The sequence below is a fragment of the Neoarius graeffei genome, chromosome 7 (genome assembly GCF_027579695.1).
Source record: "Neoarius graeffei isolate fNeoGra1 chromosome 7, fNeoGra1.pri, whole genome shotgun sequence".
NCBI classification, from domain to species: Eukaryota; Metazoa; Chordata; class Actinopteri; order Siluriformes; family Ariidae; genus Neoarius; species Neoarius graeffei.
The window spans coordinates 41,330,604-41,354,730 of NC_083575.1; the positions used below are offsets into that span (position 1 = coordinate 41,330,604).

Consider the following 24,127-nt stretch of genomic DNA (forward strand, 5'->3'; position numbering starts at 1 on the left):
TACACGGATACGCTCGGCTCCGCAGGCATCCTGCGCTCCAAATCACTCCGCCCTGAACAGCGAGTGCCCTCTGGAGGGTGCGCACTCCGGCCCTGTGCAGCTCAGAGCGCGCGAGTGAAGCGCACGAGCAGTGATTCGGGACAAATAGCAGGAAGTGAAAGTCCGCGCCATTTTTCAGCAGTCGCGTCACATGACCAACGCCAGCGAATCAGGAAGGTGGATGTCACAGTGACGTTGTCCAATGACGACGTCAGCTAGAGCTCAGCACAGCGTATCCTCGTTCCTCAATGTTTACACAGCACCGGATCAGATACGTAATGGATTGAATACGTGGGCCCTGGCGGATTCAAGTTGTTCTGCCTGTGGAGTCGTTTCCCGGCGTTTTAATGTGAACGGACAGTGCATCCGCGACGAAAACGAGACGGATACGGTCTAATGTAAACACCACCTTAATGTTCAGTTCCCTCTTCATTTATTCTCTATTCAAAGGCACAGCTGCGTCACACAGGTTGACCAGTGTGTAACGGACAATAAAAAATTTTATCCAAAATAGTTTTTCCTGCCTTAGTCAAATTATTTCCATTTCACGTGTGTGCAGCTGTTGTAAAGTTCAGAGTGTTTTGTGTAGAACTCTCTCGAACTGTAGGTTCATTACTATGGTTCCATGGTGACATTTTGTACAGGACTGTGTTCCTTTGATAACAGAAACAAAGCTCCAGCGTTATTATACTCATTCAAAACTCTCCACAGCTTAATGTACCCTAAATTATTAATTCCTCTGCTACTAGAACTTCTTTCTTTCTGAATGTGTCTGCATATATTGGTGATACGGTTTTGCGGCTTTATAATTATGCTTCACCTATTTAAAAAAAAAAAAAAAAATCAACTGCATTCTGTCCTCTCCAAAATAAAATAAAGCTCTGAGCAAGTGGCATTCTTTTTCGGGCAAGTATGTTTCGGGTGCTGCTTGCCCAATGGGCAAGTAAGGCTGGGAGATTTTTTTTTTTCGAGGAAGGCCATACTAGCAGTAAAGCCTATTTTTATTTATTTATTGTCTGTGTGAATACAGGTATAGACATGCAATGTGCCACAGTAGTTTACCATATGGTCTAAATATAGGCTGGTGACAGCTTGAAGTCGAGTGCAAGTTTATAGTGGAGTGAAGGTCCATACATAACCGAGAATATGGTCATGCATTGACCTGAATTTTGATGGCTCCTGCAACTGTAGAGTACTCCGTTGTAAGTGCAAGGCAACACATCTCAAACACTTGACAACCAGACAATGAAATTTGTGGGGGGTTTTGGCATAAGTGAGCTGGGTTTTTATCCAGTGCTGTTGCTTGCTTTTTAAAAAGTAATGTGGAATGATGAACGTTTTACATGCCATCGGGAGCTCCACTTTTAGGCAATGCCCATCAGCTTGCATGGCCTGAATCCCTTTTCCATGGATGGTGTTGGAATATTGTTGGCACAGCATCGAGTTTGAGTCTAATGTGACCTGCATAGCCCAAGAGCTCAGCCTGTACCGTAAATTCCTTTCAAAGCAAACGGGTACAAAACGGTCCTCGCAAACAGTTTCTAAAATGTGACCTGTTCCCAAGTTGTGTAGCCATTGTTTAGCAAGTCATTCACCTTGCTTAGTTGTCTGCAATGGAACACAATGTTTTCCCTTATCACGTTTATTTTTGCAACCCTAGACTTTGCACCCTGCCATTTTTCAATATTGTTTTGTACATCTGGCTACGCTGTGGTGTCGGGAGCAGCGAGAGCCAGTCAAGATACAGGAAACCCATCAACCATTCTGTCATTGCTGACCTTTGATACCGCCCACAGAATGGCAGTATGGCTATGCCCTTAAGTGAGCAGGAATACAAAAGAATTTTAAAGCACTGCTTTGTGTGACAACACAGGGGAGTCAAAATGCATTTTTGTAATATCTCTAGCCCATGTTTATTTTTCGCTGCAGGTACCCTTTAATTTTGTCTAAGCGTTCACTTCTTGCTGTTGCTGCAAAGGCTGTGATAGTTCTTTTTAAAGCTTTTCTAATATCTGTTCTGTGTTAATTCTCCTTGTAGTTAGCGGAGGTGTTTGACAGTCTATTCCAGTTCCTTGATCTCATTGCAGTCGTGCTTGGTTCAACACCTTGCGCAACAGGGGGTTGGGGTAATCTCAGCCTCCTATTGTGTTCTGCCCATCTTGTCCTGCTCATCACCTTGTCCGGTCATCATAAGCAGAGGTTCCTCTGTATCTTTATTTAGCCATGCCAGACATATACGTACTGCAGCAGAGTATGGGTATGCTTGGCATTTAAAAAGCCTAGTAGTTGGGTTTTTTTTTTTAAACCCATTTTTCAAACCCAGTGGGTCTTGCCAGCAGGAACCACAGAAGTGAAGTCAATCTAATGCATTCTTTATAAGGGTGTTTTGGCATCTATAATGCATGTACTGTATACAGAATCTAGAATACTATATAGGGAAAACGCATGCATCTAAATGTATACATTTTTGGATTATACGTGAGCAAATTTTATTACCGTTTGTGTTAATTTAAACACTTTTGGTGTTGTAGTTACTATAGCACATGCATGTTCAATTTTAGGACTGATTTTGTCAAGCTTTTAACCAAAGCTGCTTCATAAAATACTATAGAAGAGGACTGGTGTAGTTGGCTTGGTGGTATTCTAGGTGGACTGAGCCATTAATTTTAATAACCTAAAAAAAAAAGTGTACACAAGTTTTGTATGAAGCCCCATTCATGACACAAAAAGCCGTGTGTGTTTTTTTTTTTTTTTGTTTTTTTTAAAGAGAGAGCTAGCTACGGTAGCTCTGGAAAAAAAAAATTGAGACTACTGCAAAATTAAGTTCCTCTGGTTTCATTATAGGTATGCATTTGAGGAACATGAACACTTGTTTGATTCCATAAACAATTGACATTTTCCCCCAAATTCCACATGCAAATATTGTCACTTGGAGCATTTAATTGCAGAAAATGACAACTGGTTAAAATGGCAAAAAAGATGAAGTGGTTTTAGACTTTGAATAATGCATAGAAATCAAGATCATGTTCAGTTTAAAACACAGTACTAATGTCTGAACTTGAGGAGTTCACAAATCAATATTTGGTGGAATAACTGACATTTAACTACAGCTTTCATGTGTCTTGGCATTCTCTCCACCAGTCTTTCACGTTGCTCTTGGGTGACTTCATGCCACTCCAAGTGCAAAAATCCAAACAGTTCAGCTTTGTTTGATGTCTTGTGACCATCCATCATCTTGATCACGTTCCAGAAGTTTTCAATGGGGCTGGAGATTGGGCTGGCCATGACCGGGTCTTCATTTTGTGGTTCTACACCTTGATTGACCTGGCTGTGTGGCATGGAGCATTGTCCTGCTGGAAAACCCAGTCCTCAGAGGTGGGAGCATTTTGTCAGAACAAAAGGAAGCAAGTTTTCTTCCAGGATAGCCTTGTACATGGCTTGATTCATGTGTCCTTCACTAAATAAATAAATATAAAAAATAATAATAATCTGCCCGATTCGAGCCTTGCTGAAGCGCATCCCCCGGATAATTACCAAATCACCTCCACCAAATTCCAGAATGGGTGCGAGACACTGTTGCTTGTAGGACTTTCCAGGTCTCTATTTAACCATTAGATGACCAGGTGATGGGACAAGCTGAAAATCGGACTCTTCAGAGAAGAGGACCGTAGTCCTCTACGGTCCAATCCTTATGGTCTTTAGCAAACCTCAGCCTGGCTCTTCGCTTCTCATTGATGAAGGGCCCCCTTCCCCTAGCTTTGCATGACAACCCTGCCTGGAGGAACCTGTTTTGAACCGTTCTTGCCATGCGCTTGACTCCAGCTGCCATTTGCCATTCTTTTTGTCGGTCACTTGATGTCATCCTACGACTGAGGTGACATTCGAAGGAGTTGACCATCGTCCCAGTCAGTGTAGAGTCGTTTTCGCCCTCTGCCAGTCTGTAACTTTGACCTTGTTCTTGTGAACTGCCGTCTTTGAAATTTTGAGGATGGCCGCAACCCGACGCTTGCTGTATTCCTCTGCCAGTAAAGCCAGAATTGAATCTTTCTTTTTCTCATGTTTCATTTTAAAACTCTTTGGCATGATTAATAGATTTTTGTATTCCAATTAAAGGTACTACTAGCACTGATTTTGCCATCCAAACTCGTCCTATTGCAAGAGGATGATCACAGTGGTGGTTTTTAATGTTTCCTTGTTAAATAAGATTTGGTTCAGGTGATTCCCAATCAGTACCTCATTTTAAGTAAAATGAGATGTGCTTGTGTTGGAATTCCAGAACAGACACTGGAATGAAATGGCTGCCATACATAGAGATGTGTGGGGTTTTTTTTTTAGTTTGTTTGTTTTTAAAGTGGTCTCTTAATTTCTAATTTTACTTAAATTGTGGCATGTCTTAATTTGTTCTCTCGTAGTTAAAGGGCTGATGACACGTTTTTGACATCTTTGGCGATGTTTTATAACATAAAAAGTAATTCCCGATGATCCATATATTAATTCACGAAGGCGCCTATTTTACAAGTTATGATAAACGCGGCTATTTGGGCAAATTTGACGGGGCTGCAGCACCCAGGAGACGAATGAGGAGGAGGAGCTATATGACGTCAGCGAAAGAATCTTCCTCCTCACTTACCAGTTTGTTGTTGATGCGACAGGTGTTCAGTTTGTCATTATTATTATTATTATTATTATTATTATTATACATTATTTTATATTATGCCTTCGCGTTGTGTTGCCGGCTTTTGCTCCAAAACCCACAAGGATGGGGTAAGTTTATTCAAGTTTCCCAGAGATCCCGAGCTGCATGCGAAGTGGGTGAAGCAAGTCAGGCGCACTCGTGACAAGTGGGAGCCCTCACCAACATCCGTCCTGTGCTCTGAACACTTCGATTTGGATTGTTTTGACACCCTTCCCAGCTTAAAGGAATCTCTTGGGTGTGCAGTTCAGCACAAACGTGTGTTACTACCATCAGCAGTGCCTACAGTATTCCGGAGAGCGTCTACTAGTAGCTATGCCGGATCCAGCAGTCGCCTGGGACAAGGCGACTCCTCCAAAGACAGTCCTCCTGTCAGAACATGTGTTGAGAAACGACATAAGATAAAGGTACGTAGAACTATAGAGTGCTCCGACATGATGCTAAAAATAGTAACCATGCGGTCTGCGCGGCCATCTTGGAAGTGACTCGCTCCAGAGCGCTCATAGAGTACACATTCATGATAATCATAAATGTAATCATAAAGTCGGCGTGATATCAGTCATGTATTTGCTTGTGAAAGCTTGCGGCTTTCATGTAACTGCCGCCTAGCAACGAGAGGCAAAGGGTAAAGAGGGTAGGCTATCATAGATTCTATTCGGAAGAGATCAACACATGATTGCTTAAAAATTAGGTATTTTAACAATTTGCATCTGTTTTGTGATTATCGTGACACTTGTGTGTTTTATAGAACTGTATGTCTTATCAGCACATCGAGGATCTTCCACCGGAGGCTTTAGCAAGTACTCGTAGCAACACTACACTTTACCCTTTGCCATGCATTGTTAGGGAATGGTAGCAAGTACCCCGATGACCGACTTCAAGAATATGTAGAAAAAATTTAGAAATGATACTTTCCAAAAGTCATTTGAGCTTAGTGTATTGCATTTCCATTTATATTGTAGGTTCTTGCTGATGTTTTTGCGGAGTATGACGCAGCTGCTGAATCAGAAGCTGCAGAGTTTGTATGTACTAGTTGTGAACATTCACATTATTATCAATCTCATTTATTTAAAATCAGATAAAATCATGCCACCATGATCACTGCTTAAAGTACCAGTATTTGGTTGTTCTTTTGTTCAGAGGAAGAGCTAGCACTAGAGAGTTCACCGGCATTTTCATGCGCCATTTCCATTGAGTAGAACCAGAGTAGAACAGCCAGTGAACCGCAGCGTGTTCTTCCGCTGACGTCACAGCATGGCCGCGAGCCACGGACCCAGTTTTCTTGCGCTGTGCAATTAAAAGTTGGATATTCGCGTAACAACAGCTTCTTTTCATGTAATTATAACAGAAATCTAACATGTTTGCCATGTTGTATAGTTTATTTAAGAAATTGCATAGAGTCATGTTCGTGTCATCAGCACTTTAAATCTTGGAAATCTTTAAAGCAAGAGCAAATGATTAAAAACATGGCTGGGCTCAACATTTAACTTTTAAATCTGCTTGTCCAGACAGACAAGCAGCAATATTTTTCACTTGTCCTGACTATAACCTTTTTATTACTATGCATTTACTAGTTCAATAAAAGGAAAATGATTGACTTTATTAAAAAGCAGGTATAGCTGTTAAGCTTTGATTTAATTTGGTGTCACTGAAAAATTATAACTAACAATAGACAAAAACTGTCCAATGCCCCATGATGGTGCATGTTTTATAACCCATTACCTGATATGCAATTTTAAGTTAGACTCCCCCAAATTCAAAGCTTCTGGAGGAAATGAAGTTAAACCTTGATTTAATCCAGTAAAACTTTCAGTGTAAATTAACATTTTACACTTTAAAGAAATGAAACCGAAAGAAGAAAAGTTGGACATAAGGGTGACAATCATGTTGCGAATGAAAACAAACTGTGAGTTCGGCACTGTCGTAAAATTTGCATGAGATAGTTTACGCCATTTGAGATTGTTAATGTGAACCATATAAAAGAAAAATACAGTGAAATGAAGATTCACCACAGACTTATTTTATTGAGGTATTTGATCGCCATGTCTCCGAACTTGATGAATTAATAGTCTAATCTACAATTGGATATTACTACATGGGTTTTGGTTTTTTATTTATTTTTATTATTATTTTTTTTTATAAACACGCACACCTGCTCTACTCTGCTTCCCTGGAATTTCATAAACAAGAACATGGCCGGATCACTGAGGGGATTGAACTGGGTTTTGTTGGAACCTTTTGTAACCCTTGAATAATTCCTATAAAAATGATTTTCAACAAATCTTCAACTTGTCCCATTGGACAGGCAGATGTGGATTTGACGTGTCTGGACAGTCGGACTACCGCTAACGTCAAGCCCAGCATGGCTATGTTTGACTAAAACAAGGCCACATTTTACTAAATCATTATTTATATATTTCCCCCCAAAAAAATGTCGTGAGCAGTGGTCTGTAGTTTTGTAGTCTTTGCAACAAGAGGTCAATCAAGAAACTTGATAACTAAATATTTAATAGACTTTAAAATGCAGCAAAACCAACTCAAATACTCAATGCCAGATGGCTAAAAGCAGCTTTGGATAAAAAGCTTTCCAAGCATCAAAGACCTACAGTAAGTACAGTTGTTTCCTTTTAACATTAAGTCTGAAAGCTTTACCTTTTTCACTGATTGACCAGATGTCACACCAACAATCGGGCCTTAAATATCATAATGCTTTGTGGGGTGCTGAAAGCATTTCTTCCCTGGAAAATGGGGGGGGGTGTTGTCTCTTCTTGGTGGCTTTAAAAAAAAAAAAAGATGGAAATTGATTTTCCTCTCAACAGTAATGGTAAATGCATTAATTTCTCTTCACTGTGGTACAAATTTACCCCTAATTTCTCTTCAGACCAGTGAGACATTTGCAGAGCAAGCGGGCCTCAAGCTAAGAGCCAACCAATCGAGAAAGGGGGAAAAAAGCACTTCTGAAGAATGTTCCCTAGTGGAGATTTTCATTAATAAATGGTGCCATCTTCAGTATCTGCAGGTTCCAAAACAAATATGCACACAGTGCATTGTGGTCTATGTGGCACAGTATATATTATACATTTGTCAGTTGCAAAGATGAACAAAATGGTTTTGATGTCAAAGGGGCAGTTCTGTAGTATGGCGTTGGTTCCCTTTGATTCTGCTTCCCCTCAATCTGAATAATTAAAGTCTACTCTGTGCTAAAGACTGTGTGTCTGAATTACTTAGGATCATGAATGGGATGGTGCGGCAGTTTCCCTACACCATGACCCCGCGGTGCTCTAAAGCTAGGTTACCTTGGCAAACTGATGGTTTTTAAAACAAGCAACACAAACTGATGTGCAAGCAGTGGAAACAGTTCACCTTTTCAAATGTAAAAATGCTGTATATGTAGCAATTTGAGGTTTCTCCTAGGTGGTGTTTACATTAGACCGTATCCGTCTCGTTTTCGTCGCGGATGCACTGTCCGTTCACATTAAAACGCCGGGAAACGACTCCACAGGCGGAACAACTTGAATCCGTCAGGGCCCACGTATTCAATCCGTTACGTATCTGATCCAGTGCTGTGTAAACATTGAGGAACGAGGATACGCTGTGCTGAGCTCTAGCTGACGTCGTCATTGGACAACGTCACTGTGACATCCACCTTCCTGATTCGCTGGCGTTGGTCATGCCACGTTGGTCATGTGACGCGACTGCTGAAAAACGGCGCGGACTTTCACTTCCTGCTATTTGTCCCGAATCACTGCTCGTGCGCTTTACTCGCGCGCTCTGTGAGCTGCGCAGGGCCGGAGTGCGCACCCTCCAGAGGGCACTCGCTGTTCAGGGCGGAGTGATTTGGAGCGCAGGATGCCTGCGGAGCCGAGCGTATCCGTGTATTGGCGTTGCTGTGTGCACGCGAATCGTTTTAAAAGCGTTAATCTGATGATCCGCTGATACGGTCTAATGTAAACGCCACCCTATTTGGTGGTGATTTTTGCTTTATAGCCAATGCAACATTAGGGTCATTTTACAATGTTTTATGTAAACTGAAAAGAGCTTTCATCTTCGAATTGGTCTGTGGTGAAGTAACCTTGACTTTAGTTTATGGAACCTGGGCTGCTTCTCTAATGTGCTGTCAAATATACAGCTATTCTAATAAACTGTAAGCTACACATGTGCAGTTTGCCATGCTGGCAGTTGATTGACTTGCTTCCATGCAAATGTGAGGATACTAATCAGTTTATCTTATTATAGGCAAGCAAAAAAAAAGACTATTGCTTTATGCCTAAAAATCTTTAGAGCAGTCTATCTTTGTGACAGCAGAAAATAGGAGCAAATTAAATATGCAAAATTATTCATTCCTTCTCCCTTCATCTCTCTCTTCCTCTCTCTGCTCACGCCCCTCCTTTCACCCTCATCAGAAGCCGTAAGGACAGCCTGGAAAGTGAGGGCTCCTCTGCTATTGTTCCTCATGAACTGGTGAGGACACGACAGCTGGAAAGTGTGCACCTCAAGTTCAATCAGGAGTCTGGAACTCTGCTCCCACTGTGCCTTAGGTAATGTACAGACTTTTTAATCTCTCCTGCAGGCATGCTTTCTTTCCCATCTCGCACCCATGCAGAATTAAGCGCACAATAGTACTTCATCGCAGTACAGTACATTTGGGCCCTTCCTCATCCCCTTGGGAATGGCTGGTGTATAGGGAAGTGCACTTATTATGCACTACTTTTTTATTTAATGTCCTGTTATTTTGAGAACAGTTTCCTTTACCCTGACAGGGTTCTAAAAATAGTATAGCTGTTAACCGATGTCCTTAGCCAGGAAATCTTTTTAGGCTGGTTCCAGCAAGCCCAAGTGTTGGCATCAAAAGGTTTTTAATAGAAGATCGGAGTTTGAAGCATAATCTCATTTTGTTTAGAAGAAATCAAAGTCCATGCTTTTATTTAAGCCTGACCGTGACCCATGAGAATTTCATCTCCATAGCAATGAAGACACTAGTGGCTGTCATTACTAAATGAGATCCCCCCCCCCCCCCCCCCCCCCCCTTCTGTCTTCAATAGAGGTCGCCTCCTTCATGGGAGGCACTTCACATATAAAAGTATCAATGGTGACACGGCAATCACATTTGTATCCACTGGAGTGGAGGGTGCCTTTGCAACAGAAGAGCATCCCTATGCTGCTCATGGGCCATGGCTACAGGTAATGAATATCTGGTACTATGGTACACATCTGAGTGGCGTGCTCACTGAACAGCTATAACGGTGTACGTGTCTGTCTCTATTTATTTATTTATTTATTTATTTATTTTATTTTTGCTTAGATCCTTCTCACTGAAGAGTTTGTGGAGCACATGCTAGGTGACCTTCAGAATCTGAGTATTCGTGACGAGGTAGATAAGCACTGAATGCATAATGACCTGTTTTTAAAAGGAATTTATGAATCGCTGTTCTGAAACACATCTGTATTTTTTTTTTTTTTTTTTTTCCAGTCCAAGCTACCAAAGGAATACAGCTGGCCTGATAAGAAGCTGAAGATTTCTATTCTGCCAGATACAGTGTTTGACAGCCCGCTGCAATAAGACTGACAAGCTGCGTCTCCCCCACGTCTCTAGAGAAATGCTGAGCTGCAGGGGCTCTATAGAGACTCGTGCTTATACGCAGTTGGAGGAAATGGACACGTAGACACTTGACTCCTTCTCCGAGAGCTGTTGGCACAAGACACCGACTATGCCTTTTTTTTTTTTTCACCAAGTATTAACTCCATCATAGCATTTACCCTTCAAATGTTTCTGCTGAATGCATTTTGTCCCGATACCTTCATTTCATTTTCAAAAGTCTACCTGTGTGCCTGTATCCTGTGTGTAATATAGAAGGTTTTTGAATACTTTTTTTGAATATTCAAGATGGTTGTACTGTAAAAGGGCTGTCTGTGGTGTGCATTAACCCAGACTGATATTTGCATCAGGTTGAAGGATGACTTGTTTAAATGTAAACAGTAATACTTATTGATTTTATGGGAGAACAAACGGGGAGGCGCTAATACTTTAAAATAGCGTTAGAAAATGATTGTGCATAAGAGGTTGGATGAAACCATGTTTACATGTTTTAAGGGTTGGGCATAGCAAATTCATAGCCCTGCCAAATATTCCCAAACTTTTTTTTTTTCTTTGCCACAAGGAAGTACTGACGTAAATCTGCTTGATTTTAATGCTTTCTTTTTCAAAGCATTATCTTAAAATGTTCATGGTGTGTGAACAATATGGATTATGCCAAAAGTGTACTTCCTCAAAGTCAAATTAGTTCTACTGCTCGAACGATATACTGCTAATCTAAACATGAATGTTTTGTAAATTATTAGTACGTTACTGCATTATTCAAAAAAACGTGCACCTTCATCACGAAGCCTCGCTAAGAAATGTTTACTGGCTGAAGTAAACTTTTTACCAGTGACACTATAACAAACTGCTTTTCATGAGGTCAAGCTGTAATTACTTTACTGATTTATACCGTAAGTTATTAGTGTTTCACTTGCTGTCAAATTAAATACACTAGTGCCAACACTATCTTGATGCAAGTTGCTAATCTATACCAAAGCCAGTATTTAATTTCCATTCTCATGTATTGGATGTAGATCAAAAGCCCATTTTGTTATGATGGTTGTCCCCTTGATTTCTTTAACCATTTAAAATGCAACGGTTAACATTTCCACCCATCATTCCTGTTACATTGTTATTTTATGGATGTAAGCTAAAAGGTGTTTGTGGGTACAGGAGTGTGTTCATTAACTGCATTAGTTCCTTTTTTTTTAAACCGAAATTCAAACTTAAACCACAAGGTTTTTTTTTTCTTTTCTTTTTTTAAGAGATGTTTTATGTAGGTTTTTTTCTTTTTTTATATATATATACTTTCAAATCACTAAACTGCCTGTTTTCTTACCATTAAAGTTTATTTCCATAAATATTGTATATTCATATTGGCATTTTCAACTATGTAAAACACCCATTAGGTGTCGTGTAAAGAATGTGATTTTTGTGCGATTTTAAAGTCTACAGTCAAATTTGAAGATGTACAATACAGGTACAGCTCAAAAAAAGAAACTTAGAATATTATGAAAGGTCAATGTTTTCTATCAGTTATGTTAAAAAGTGAAAGTTTTAATATATTCTAGACTCATTAGGTGGTGTAGTGGTTAGCACTGTTGCCTGACAGCAAGAAAGTTCTGGGTTTGAGCCCAGTGGCCAACAGGGGGGGCTTTCTGTGTGGTGTTTGCATGTTCTCTCCTCTGTCTGTATGGGTTTCCTCTGGGTGCTCTGGTTTCCCCCCACAGTCCAAAGACATGCAGGTTAGGTTAATTGGCTTTAAATTGACCGTGAGTGTGAATTGTTGTCTCTATGGTGGGGTTTACATTAGACCATATCAGCGGATCATCAGATTAACGTTTTTAAAACGATTAGCGTGCACATAGCAACACCAATACACGGATACGCTCGGCTCCGCAGTCATCCTGCGCTCCAAATCACTCCGCCCTGAACAGCGAGTGCCCTCTGGAGGGTGTGCACTCTGGCCCTGCGCAGCTCACAGAGCGCACGAGTGAAGTGCACGAGCAGTGATTCGGGACTGAGCCGCTGTGTGTGTGATCCCAGCGCATATCACTTACCACTTGCAAGTGGAAGGATGGCAAGCCTAAAGACAATCATAACTACACAATGGGCAGTATTTGCATCAGTATTTGCAGTATTTTCATACTTTTATACTCTTTAACGAAAGGTGATACAAGGCGGAAGTCCGCGCCATTTTTCAGCAGTCGCGTCACATGACCAACGCCAGCGAATCAGGAAGGTGGATGTCACAGTGACGTTGTCCAATGACGACGCCAGCTAGAGCTCAGCACAGCATATCCGCGTATCTCAATGTTTACACAGCACCGGACCAGACACGATCTAGATTGAATACGTGGACCCTGGCGGATTCCCGTTTCCCGGCGTTTCCAGGCGTTTTAATGTAAACGGACAGTGCATCCGTGAAGAAAACGAGACAGATACGGTCTAATATAAACTTGGCCTATGTGTCAGCCCTGTGCTGATCTGGTGAATTGTCCAGACCTTGCCTCTTGCTCATAGTCAGCTGGGATAGGCTCCACCTTGCCCACAACCCTGCACAGGATAAGCAGTTATGGATAATGGATGGATGCTGCTGCCCCCCCTCACACGTTCACTCAAGTTTGTTGATGGTAGAGTGGCTGGCTGCTTTATGTCCCAGGGCTCCCTCATGTCTGTGTTACCTTCTGGCTCTCCCTCTTAGTTATGCTTTCATGGTTAGTCTTGCCAGTGTCCCCACTTGCACTCAGCACACAATGTATACTGTTCTTAACCATTAGGTGACAACGGGCATACCTAAGGATCTGTGTTTTCTCCCTGTCTGTCTCTCGCTGTCAAGTTACACATCAGTTCAGAGATACTAGTGATGCTGGCCTGTCCTGCTCTTCAGACCTGCCTGATCAATCCTGATGCCCTGCTTCTGGCTAGAGTCTCATCACATTGCTTCCCTGGAGGATAACCCCATATGGACAGTTGAAATATACACTTAGAAGATGGCTCTGGACACTTAGTTTTGCGATGATGGTTTAGGACTATAATTGACACAACTTTAGGACTGCAGTTGTCATGAACAGTCTTGCACTCAAGTCGCCATCAATGAACAGTTTGATAACTTCAACAAAACAGACTTCATACCAAAACTATAAGGAATTTCCTGGTTACACAATTGCACTTTGTGACAATATAGGACACAGTTATACTGGTAGAAGCAAGTTATTTATAATCTATCTGTTATCTCCCCAAATGAGGATTGGTTTCCTTTTGAGTCTGGTTCCTCTCAAGGTTTCTTTTTTTGTGCTAACCGAGGGGGCTTCATCTTGCCACCATCGCCTTAGGCTTATTAGGGATAAAATTAGTTCATGTGTTTCAAGTCGGGCAGCACGGTGGTGTAGTGGTTAGCATTGTCGCCTCACAACAAGAAGGTTCTGGGTTCAAGCCCAGTGGCCGATGGAGGCCTTTCTGTGTGGAGTTTGCATGTTCTCCCCATGTCTGCGTGGGTTTCCTCCGGGTGCTCCGGTTTCCCCTACAGTCCAAAGACATGCAGGTTAGGTTAACTGGTGACTCTAAATTGACCATAGGTGTGAATGGTTGGTTGTCTCTATGTGTCAGCCCTGCGATGACCTGACAGCTTGTCCAGGGTGTACCCCGCCTTTCGCCCGTAGTCAGCTGGGATAGGCTCCAGCTTGTCCGTGACCCTGCACAGGATAAGCGGTTACAGACAGTGGATGGATGTTTCAACTCTTTATTTTTCTATAAAGCTGCTTTGTGACAATGTCTGTTGCTAAAAGCATTATACAAATAAACTGACTTGATTTGACGTCTTCTCCAGCACTTCTCCAAAGACTTTCAATGGGGTTAAGGTCAGGACTCTGTGGTGGACATTTCATATATAAAAATGTTTCCTCATGCTCCCTGAACCACTCTCACAATATGAGCCCTGATTTTATGCCCATGCCATCAGGGAAGAAAAAATCCATTGATGGGATAACCTGGTCATTCAGTCCATTCAGGTCATCAGCTGACTTCATTTTATTACCACATAACATTGTTCAGCTTAGACCTGACCAACTGAAGCAACCCCAGATCATAGCACTGCCTCCAGAGGCTTTACAGTGGCCACTATGCATGATGGGTGCATCGATTCACGCGCTTCCCTTCTTACCCTGACACACCCATCACTTTGGAATACAGTAAATCTGGACTTCTCAAACCACATGACCTTCTTCCATTGCTCCAGAGTCCAATTTTTATGCTTCCTAGCAAATTGAAATCTTTTCTTCTGACTGGCCTCATTAACAAGTAGCTTTCTTATGGACACACAGCTGTTTAGTCACAATCCTGTGAGTTCTCATCACACTGTACATGTGGAAATGCTCTTAATTTCATTATAAACATAGCCATGAGTTCTACTGTCAATTTTTTTACAATTCAACTTCAAGTGTTTAAGTGATCTCTGATCATGGTCAGTCAAGATTTTTCTTCTGACCACATTTCTTGTGTGAAGTTGACGGTTCACTGCTGTCCTTCCAGATTTTAATAATGTGATCTCCTTAGTTGTTTTCTTTGATTGATGTAGGCCAATAATTTGACCTTTCTGAAACACAGTAACATCTTTTCCATGAGCACAAGATATGACATGGTTGTTTAAGAAATGAGAAGCTACTCACTGCATCAGTTAGGGTTAAAAGAATTGTTGAACATATTAATCCCTGTGGGGTGGCACGGTGGTGTAGTGGTTAGCGCTGTCGCCTCACAATTAGAAGGTCTGGGTTCCAGCCCCGTGGCCGGCGAGGGCCTTTCTGTGCGGAGTTTGCATGTTCTCCCCGTGTCCGCGTGGGTTTCCTCCGGGTGCTCCGGTTTCCCCCGCACTCCAAAGACATGCAGGTTAGGTTAACTGGTGACTCTAAATTGACCGTAGGTGTGAATGTGAGTGTGAATGGTTGTCTGTGTCTATGTGTCAGCCCTGTGATGACCTGGCGACTTGTCCAGGGTGTACCCCGCCTTTCGCCCGTAGTCAGCTGGGATAGGCTCCAGCTTGCCTGCGACCCTGTAGAAGGATAAAGCGGCTAGAGATAATGAAATGAGATTAATCCCTGTAGTAATTATCCAAAGGCTCTTCTTCTTCCAGTACTAGACGCTGTCAATCTTGACCATTATGTCTAGGCGTGCACAATAGTTAAAAAACATCATCGTGCAGAATAAAAATTTATTGACTTAAAAAACAAATTTGTACAGATAAAATCAATAAAAGCGTGGCAGCCTCATGGATGGAGTTCAGTGCCTCCTGGAAAGCCTCGACAGATGGTGCTGTGACAACGGCCTCCGGCAGCTGGTTCCACTCAACAACTGTTCTGGGAAGGAAAGAGAATTTGTGAGCATCAGATGTAACTTGAATTTGCCTGAGTGATCTTGAATTAGTTGTTCTGGACTGGCGTTTTAGTGGCTCTGGGTGGATATCGACCACAGCACTGTTGCTTAAGATTTTGTACAGAAGAATTAGCCTGGGGCGGCACGGTGGTGTAGTGGTTAGCGCTGTCGCCTCACAGCAAGAAGGTCCGGGTTCGAGCCCCGTGGCCGGCGAGGGCCTTTCTGTGCGGAGTTTGCATGTTCTCCCCGTGTCCGTGTGGGTTTCCTCCGGGTGCTCCGGTTTCCCCCACAGTCCAAAGACATGCAGGTTAGGTTAACTGGTGACTCTAAATTGACCGTAGGTGTGAATGTGAGTGTGAATGGTTGTCTGTGTCTTTGTGTCAGCCCTGTGATGACCTGGCGACTTGTCCAGGGTGTACCCCACCTTTCGCCCGTAGTCAGCTGGGATAGGCTCCAGCTTGCCTGCGACCCTGTAGAAGGATAAAGCGGCTAGAGATAATGAGATGAGATGAGAATTAGCCTGACATGTTTTCTTCTGGTCTGTAGCGTTTGCCATCCAAGGGATTCGATCATCTTGGATACGCTGGAAATGTTATGGTACTGTGAGGTTACCCATCTGGCTGCCCTTCTCTGAACCATCTCAATGCGATAAATATCTTGCTGGTAGTGAGGGTCCCAGACTGAGTATGAGTATTCCAGCTTTGGGCGGACAAGCGTATGAAACGCCTGTATTTTGATGGCAGTGTTTGAGGTCCTGATATTCCTGCGTAGGAAGGCCAAGGTGGAGTTTGCAGACTTTGTGACGTGTCCATTCCATTTGAGGTCTCTGCTGATGTCGACCCCAAGGTATTTGGCTGATGTCATAGTGCTTAAGGTCTGCCCATGTAGTTGGTATGCTGGGAAGAAGAAGAAACCTTTATTTGTCACATGCACACTTTCAAGCACAGTGAAATTCATCCTCTGTATTTAATCCATCTGAAGCAGTGAATACACACACACTCAGAGCAGTGGGCAGCGCCTGGGAGCAGTCAGGGGTTAGGTACCTTGCTCAAGGGCACCTCAGCCCAAGGCCACCCCACATCAACCTAACTGCATGCCTTTTGGATTGTGGGGGAAACCAGAGCACCTGGAGGAAACCCACGCAGACAAGGGGAGAACATGCAAACTCCACACAGAAAGGCCCTCGCCGGTTCGAACCCGGAACCTTCTTGCTGTGAGGCAATTGTGCTAACCACTACACCCAATCTTGTCTTGATCTTGAGAAGACTAGGACCTGGCATTTCTGCAGATGAAACTCCATCTGCCAGTCTCTTTCCCACTGTTCTAGGTGTTTAAGATCTTGAAGAGATTGCGCATCACTGACTGACTCATTGAGTCTGTATATAATTGTATCGTCTGCAAACAGGCGTACTTCAGAGGAGACATCATCAAGTAGGTCGTTTATACTGTATATTATATACCAAGAAGCGTTTGCTTTTGTAAATCCAAATGGCGAGCCAAGCAGTGTACAGAGGATTTCGACGTGACGTCACAGGTCACGTGACGCCCCGGTGTCCGCCATTTTGAAGGTCAAGCTAGCTAATGTCAACAACATAGTAGCTGGTATGTTACTGTAGCAATGTTTACGTTCAGTCATTTGGATGACTGTTAAAACCTTTCAGTCTCAAGTTTTTCCTTTACTGTATTTACTAGTTTACTGAGCTAGCGCGCTCAGGCAGGCTGGGAGCTAGCGCGCTAGCTCGGGCAGGCTGGGAGCTAGCGCGCTAGCTCAGTAAACTAGTAAATACAGTAAAGGAAAAACTTGAGACTGAAAGGTTTTAACAGTCATCCAAATGACTGAACGTAAACATTGCTACAGTAACATACCAGCTACTATGTTGTTGACATTAGCTAGTGCTAACAGCTAGCTGCTAGTACACTGCTACAACACAGACACCGACCCTAATAATACAGTTCTTGGTCATTGCCTGGTAACAGCAAATTTATAACGGGCCATGTCTCAACAGACTAAGAAGTTATTTCAATGACATTTAATAACATTTTGTTTATCCTGAGGACCGAAAGTAAATGAAAATGTGAATAAACCTTAGCTGTAATAAGATGGCGACCACCGGCTCCAGGGACGACCCGCTGATGTAGGCATGTTACCCAGCCTGGTTTTTAACGACATAGGTATACAGATCATGTGGGCCGAAGTCAGGTAAAGACGAGGGCTTCGTGTACTTCCGTACGTCAGTGAACAATCCTGGTGGAAGCAGGTAAACATCGTTCTCTAAGCCTGCTAACCTCAATTTTTGCAAATACCTCTCCCTCTGCTCGCCCTGTAAATGCCCTACGTCGCTAGATAGTGAAGTTGTTTTCTGCATCTCGCTCCTTTTTCTTTTATGTTTTTTCCCTGGTATTTCCCACACGCCTGACTGCAGGTCAGGAAGATCACCCGCGCTGCAGCGCTGCAAAGCCAGAAAAAGATAGCCTGGTAACGTGTACGGATCACGTACACCAGCATCATTGATTTTCTGGTGATATCGCTTCTTAAGGCCAATTTATGCTGACAACCCAGTCCTCGCAGACGGTGTTGCAGACAGTGTCTGTGTAGCCCCCCCACCTTCGCAGACGCTCTGCGCGCACCTCCCAAAAATTGTGACCACCACAGAAGCCTCGCAGACAGCGCCGCAGACAAGAGGGCTCTGATTGGTCCACTCTACCCGCTGTACACGCACTTCCGCTTCCCTACTTTACCGGTATGGTTTGTTTTCACGACCGGCATTTTTAAAAACACGAGCGAAGATGGAGCAGCATGAAGAGCGGTTGATTGAGGAAGTGAGGAAGTACGTACATCTATACGACTCCAGTTCTAGTCATTATTAAAAAAAAAAGTTCTAGTCATTAAGTAACCGGAGGATAAACACTCCACTAACCACACCCACCAACTACTCCTAGCGACTTCGCGCCCCCTTGCGTTGTGCCGGTGAATAACATCGTGCACGCCTATACCCCCGCTCAACAATAAATTACAACTGTCTGCGAAAAGCTATCTGCGAAAGCCTTGTCGCAAGAGCATGCAGAGGCCTTTACTCGCGTCATCTAGGCCGGATAAAATACTCGACAATGAGACTTCGTCATGATCAACACGTGTATCGCTACCGGTAGTCGCCATATTTGTGACCGTCAAAATGGCGGCATAAATATTGTCGCTATGGAAACAATGACGTAGGCCGAAATCCTCTACAGTACATGTACAAGCTGTTTATAACAGCAGTGGGGTCCAGCGACAGTTTTACAGCCACCATGGAATTTCCCCTTTAAATAAACAGCGTCGTTGTTCGCGCTGCCAACGTTTCATGGCAGAGTTCAAACTGAAAATTCTAACGGATAAAATGAATAAATTGTTGATAAAGAGATGGTTCACAACGTAAAGCTCCTTACGTCTCTTCGTTCCTGAAAAGCTGCTCTCTTGGGAACAGCTGGGCTGGTTAATTCAGAAGTTGCCCTTTTAAGTAAGACTCCGCCTCTCGTCCAGACGCCCCGCCTCTTTCTATGAATCAAGTCCGTGATGGATCACGTGACCAAGGAAAGGAGGGGGTGTAAATGTGAACTGTATCCTGAGTTGCAGTCTTGTGCCTGCCTGCCTTCCTCTCAGCGAGGATTTGCTTGGAAGAAAAGGAAAAAATATATATATATATAGATAGCTAGATAACAACAACAACATGGAATACAGACCGGAATACGGCGGAGATCCAGCGGATCGCTGATGGACTCTGACTTTAAAGGCTGCTCATGGTGTTCGCTCAGTCAGTGCTGTATTTCTGCTTCGGACGGCTCCAGCTTCATAAAGGAGTGTATCCACATGAGGAGAAGGAAAATAAAACACATACGCCGCTTTAAAAACCCAGGAAAACAAGATGGCTGGTGACAGAAAACGATAGCCAGGGCGAAACGCTATTGTCCCCCTTTAAGAGCAAGAAGTGTGTCTGGTGTAAACGACGTGTATAAATATTTCAGAGCGATCGCTTCAACAGGAACAAATAATGCTTGACGTGAACGCTGTTCGCTGTTTTTAAGTGAAATGACCGCGAGACGCCGCTATCAGCTGAGAGCAGGTGGAGCACTGTGACTAAACATGGACGGGCAGGACATTTCGGAAAACACTTTAACATTTAACGACTGTAGATAGCGAGAGAATAGCTTTACACGGCGGAGTTTGATCAAGAGATTTGCGCGTGCGGGCGCGCATGCGTCTCAGAGAGAGGGAGAGGGAGCGAGCGCGCGCACGCACGCACGCACGAGCTCAGTGTAAATGTTTCATCACGCACGTGAACGTTCTTAAACGTTTATTATTATTATTTATAATAATAATATTTTGCTTTCTGTGTATATTGTTCGGTTTTGGAGCACGGAAAGGCGCTTAGTTGTCGTTTTACGGTCTCAAAACCTCACGCACACGCCTACTACTACTACATTTAGATTTAAACAAGCAAACTACTGTTTATTCTCCTACTGATGTTTTTAAAAGTGTTCCTCGGCGCACTATAGAGAGGCCTGTAGTTTTAGAGAGTCATACACCGCAAATTGGATGTATAATTTATCCATGATTTATCACACACAGGACACTGAGCTCTGCTGTTTCAGGACTGGAGATATTTTGAGCTAGCTCGACTCACTTTGTCCATTATTAGATGCACCGTGTACAGTTTTAGAGAGAGAGAGTGTGTGTGTGTGGGGACTATGCAGTTATTCATCATCCGACTTCAACTTCCAGACCCGATTTGTATGTCAAAGTCACATGTGAGAGAGCTGTTGTGAAGCATAGTGCAGTTAAAATCCAGGCTTTAAAAGGTTTAAACAACTTCAGACTGTTAAACCCTGTCCTTGTATCTGTATCCGACTATAAAATTGACTGGGATTTAGTGGTAATTAATATAACCTGCGCACTTTGAGCCTCTTCAGACTCCAAACTAATGTTTCTGGTCAGGACAGAGGGATCTCATAACCTCCTGGAGAGCTAGGACTCCGGTTTGGTTTCTTGTAAGCCACACTCAGTAACAGGTCCTCTGTGGTGATCCGATTGCAACACGTTCACATCCCTGATTTGTGGCTCAGCTGTGGAATTTGATTGCTGACAAGCTGACGACGAAGGGCGGAAGAGGAGCTCCCTGGACTGTCCATGGAGACTCTTGACCAGCTGTTTATGCGCACTTGTAGCCTAATGCTGGTGTGGACAAGCAGAGTAAGAGTCACGCGCTTATTTTTACGAGAATGACTGACTGAAACGGCACACCGACTTACTGGTGACTTATTTTAAACAGTTTAATAGGCTCTCGACTGTAAAACTGGCCTGCATGTCTTCTTCCCAAGCAGCTGAGATGGCCGAGGCCTGGAAGAACTGTTTCGAGGAGGAGCTCATCTGTCCCATCTGCCTGCATGTGTTTGTGGACCCTGTGCAGCTGCCTTGTAAGCACAACTTCTGCCACGGCTGCATTAGCGAGGCCTGGGCCAAAGACGTGGGCATTCTTCGGTGTCCGGAGTGCAATCAGCCGTACAAACAGAAGCCCAGCCTCGAAAAGAACATCAAGCTGATCAATATCGTGGAGAAGTTCAACGCCCTGAATACCGAGAAAGAGCCAGCCGTCCTGCAGTGCATCCTGTGCAGACGGGGACCTGCGCTTCCGGCGCAGAAAGTTTGCCTGCGCTGCAATGCGCCCTGCTGCCAGTCGCACATTCAGACACACCTTCAGCAACCTTCTTCAAATGCTGGGCATCTGCTGGTAGATGTCGAAGACGTGCGGGCCTGGAGCTGCCCCCAGCACGATGAATACAGATTGTATCACTGCGAGACCGAGCAGGTGGCTGTGTGTCGGTACTGCTGCTTCTCTAGATGTGCAGTCGGCCATGGACATGGTGTCTGCGACGTGGAGCTGCGTCAGAATGATATCAGGGTGAGTGGGAGATGAGTCTTCTCTGGGTATCTTTTGGCTTGCATGCAAAATAGCCCAGTCTAAATGTTGGCCTGAGCTGTGAGTTCATGGAAGGAGGGCAAATTTTCTGACCAAACACTGCCAAAACAAAACTTTTTTTTCCATTCTTTAGTCTTCTGAGAAAAATAAATAACTTAAACAGTGTTAAAGTAAGCCAGGACAGTAGTTTTGTTGGGGACACTAGGCACAAACACCCTGAACAGGACACCTGTCCATTGCAGGGGTTCACATGCACACTTATGCCGCTTTTCCACTATCAACGCAGCTGAGTCGGGCTGAGCCGTGCCGTGCTGAGTGGGGCTGTTGGAGTTGCATTTCGACTACAACCTCGCTGAACCGTGCTGGCTGGAAGTGGGTGGACACATTGGGTGGAGTTAGCAAAAGTGGGTAGACGTCACGTGATATCGTTAGGCGGCGCAAACAGTGACATCAGTGACCTTTTTAAGCGGTAGTCTCACGACCCGGATAGTAAACAATAAACATGGAGGACATGGAGTCGTTAGTGTTGCTGGTCTTGGTGCTGTGGCTTGTTGTCACCGATAACGCCAACAGATACTGGCAAGAGCGTATAGATGAGGCGAGGCGCATAAGGCTTCAGAAATTCTCGTAATTTGTAATTCTTCTTCTTCCGGGTTTACGGTGTTTACAGATCCCAGCGTGCTCGCGGGGCGTGTGTGGGCATGTGAGGACACTCCTCCTCACCAATCAGTGCACAGGGGAGTGTCTGCTCATGCTCCTAGCCCCACTCGGCTCGGTTTGGCTCGCTTCAGCCCCACTCCAAAACCGTGCGAGTTTTGGGTGCTGAGTAAGGCTGAAGTGAGCTGAGTCGTGCTGCTCTGAGGTAGTCGAAACGCGAGCCGTGTCGGGCTGAAGTGAGCTGAAAAAGGGTAGTGGAAAAGGGCCATTACATACCTAGGGGCAGGTTTTTGGGAGGTAGGACTCGGGAGGAAACCAGAGTACCAGGAAGAAAGCCGTGCACAGTAGCTCTACACAGGTAGTAATTTGAGCTTTGGATTGCATTGGGAAACTTGGAGCTCTGAAGCAGCAGTGCTACCACTCTGTCACAGTGGCACCCCTTCCAGTAATCTTTTATCCGTTTTATAATAAGTTATGTTATTCTATCCACATTCACTGGATATGAGCAATCGCACGCTCTGATTGGCTATTGGCACTGTGATACTACTAGGCTATCGGCTCATATACCATGAGTAGAGAAAAACAAAATGGCAGTGTGTTGCTGAACCAACCGAGGCTGATATGAAAACTCTTACCCAAAAACAACCCCCCCCCAAAAAAAAATACACAAAAAGCAACAAAATATGGAATAAAAGTATTTTAATGGTAAGAACATTATTTTTTTATTTTTCAAGAATTATTATAGCATTTTTCACAAATTGCAACTGTCATTTCGCCAGTTTGTTTACATTCTAAGCAGAAATTATTTTGTCGGATGTTTTGTGTAAAATTTTTATTTATCAACTTTGCTCAGTTTCTCAAAATCCAGTGAATGTGGATAGAATAAAAGTTATTCCACTCAGTCTCGTTGTACATGGCTTATAGCCAATTCGGTGCTACGCGTCTCATCGGCTATCAGCTCATGTACGACTCGATTTTCATGAAATAACTGTTAAATATATTATAAAATTATACACACTAGAAAACATAAGTTAACTAAGATTGTAGTTTCACACTTGAGGTGCAGATATTTTTTTTAAAACCTTGATGGCCGAGTTGCTCTAATCGTTGTTGGTCTACTGTGGCCTTTAACCCACAGTAGCCTAGCCTGACAATAAGCAATACCGGACAATGTGCAATATCTCTCCTGCTCCCCCCCCCCCTTTCCTCCCCCCCCCTTTTTTTGCTCCCTCCTCTCTCCCCCTTCCTCTCTTCCCCATATCTTTATTCTTTTTATATTTGTATATGTAAATACTTAGGCCCCATCCACACGAGTACGCGGCCTCACCCAATACGCTGTCGTTTTGAAAAAAAAATCTCCGTAAACACGGCGTCATTTTGATTCACTGGAAACGACCCAAAACGCTGTAGTACATATGCCAGGCCTGTATGTGACGCTGTGACGGCGTCACACCAATACACTAAAACCGGAAGAGAAGCCATGGAGCATGCGTATAAAGGTCACGCGCTGTTTACAAAACAAGCTCATAACACGAGAAGTTTTGTTGCTCCTCACAGTAATATAAAAGCAGAAGGTTTTGTTGTAGCAGCCGTAATAGACTGAGTTGTTTCTGCAGTACGAGCACAAGCCTGTAGTCCGTCGTTGTTGTTATGACGCATCTAGCGGCGGCAGCTGAGGTTAAAGGTTAGAGAGGCGGGGCTTATACGTCATCGTTTCTGAAAAAATCCGCTTCGCCATCCAGACGACTCCGGGCTATCCAGCGTTTTGGGATTTTCCCACTCTGGGACCCGTTTTCAAAAAATACTGCTTTCACACCTCGAAAAAGCCAGCTCCATCTG

The 24,127-nt window shown here is 43.6% G+C and overlaps 2 protein-coding genes and 1 long non-coding RNA gene across 5 annotated transcripts in view; 2 read left to right on the forward strand and 1 right to left on the reverse strand.

Moving 5' to 3' along the window:
- The window catches only part of sufu (suppressor of fused homolog (Drosophila)), a 59,204-nt gene extending 47,533 nt beyond the window's left edge, over positions 1–11,671 (forward strand). For both annotated transcript variants that reach the window (XM_060925661.1, XM_060925662.1), the window contains exons 9-12: positions 9,136–9,270; positions 9,775–9,913; positions 10,035–10,103; positions 10,203–11,671. In XM_060925661.1, coding sequence (XP_060781644.1) covers positions 9,136–9,270; positions 9,775–9,913; positions 10,035–10,103; positions 10,203–10,292 — 433 coding nt within the window. In that variant the 3' untranslated portion in view covers positions 10,293–11,671. The remainder of the gene's footprint in view (positions 1–9,135; positions 9,271–9,774; positions 9,914–10,034; positions 10,104–10,202) is intronic.
- Positions 11,672–15,502: 3,831 nt separating this feature from the next.
- On the reverse strand, positions 15,503–19,956 carry LOC132889305 (uncharacterized). Of its 2 annotated transcripts, none has more exons than XR_009655050.1 (2): positions 19,104–19,956; positions 15,503–15,656 (listed from the first exon to the last, which is right to left on the reverse strand). It is a non-coding gene; the product is annotated as an uncharacterized LOC132889305 (long non-coding RNA). The 2 variants fall into 2 exon arrangements; XR_009655051.1 differs by having other exon boundaries at positions 15,503–16,573.
- The window catches only part of trim8a (tripartite motif containing 8a), a 33,921-nt gene continuing 29,035 nt past the window's right edge, over positions 19,242–24,127 (forward strand). Inside the window, exon 1 of the mRNA XM_060925663.1 lies at positions 19,242–21,613. Coding sequence (XP_060781646.1) covers positions 21,017–21,613 — 597 coding nt within the window. The 5' untranslated portion in view covers positions 19,242–21,016. The remainder of the gene's footprint in view (positions 21,614–24,127) is intronic.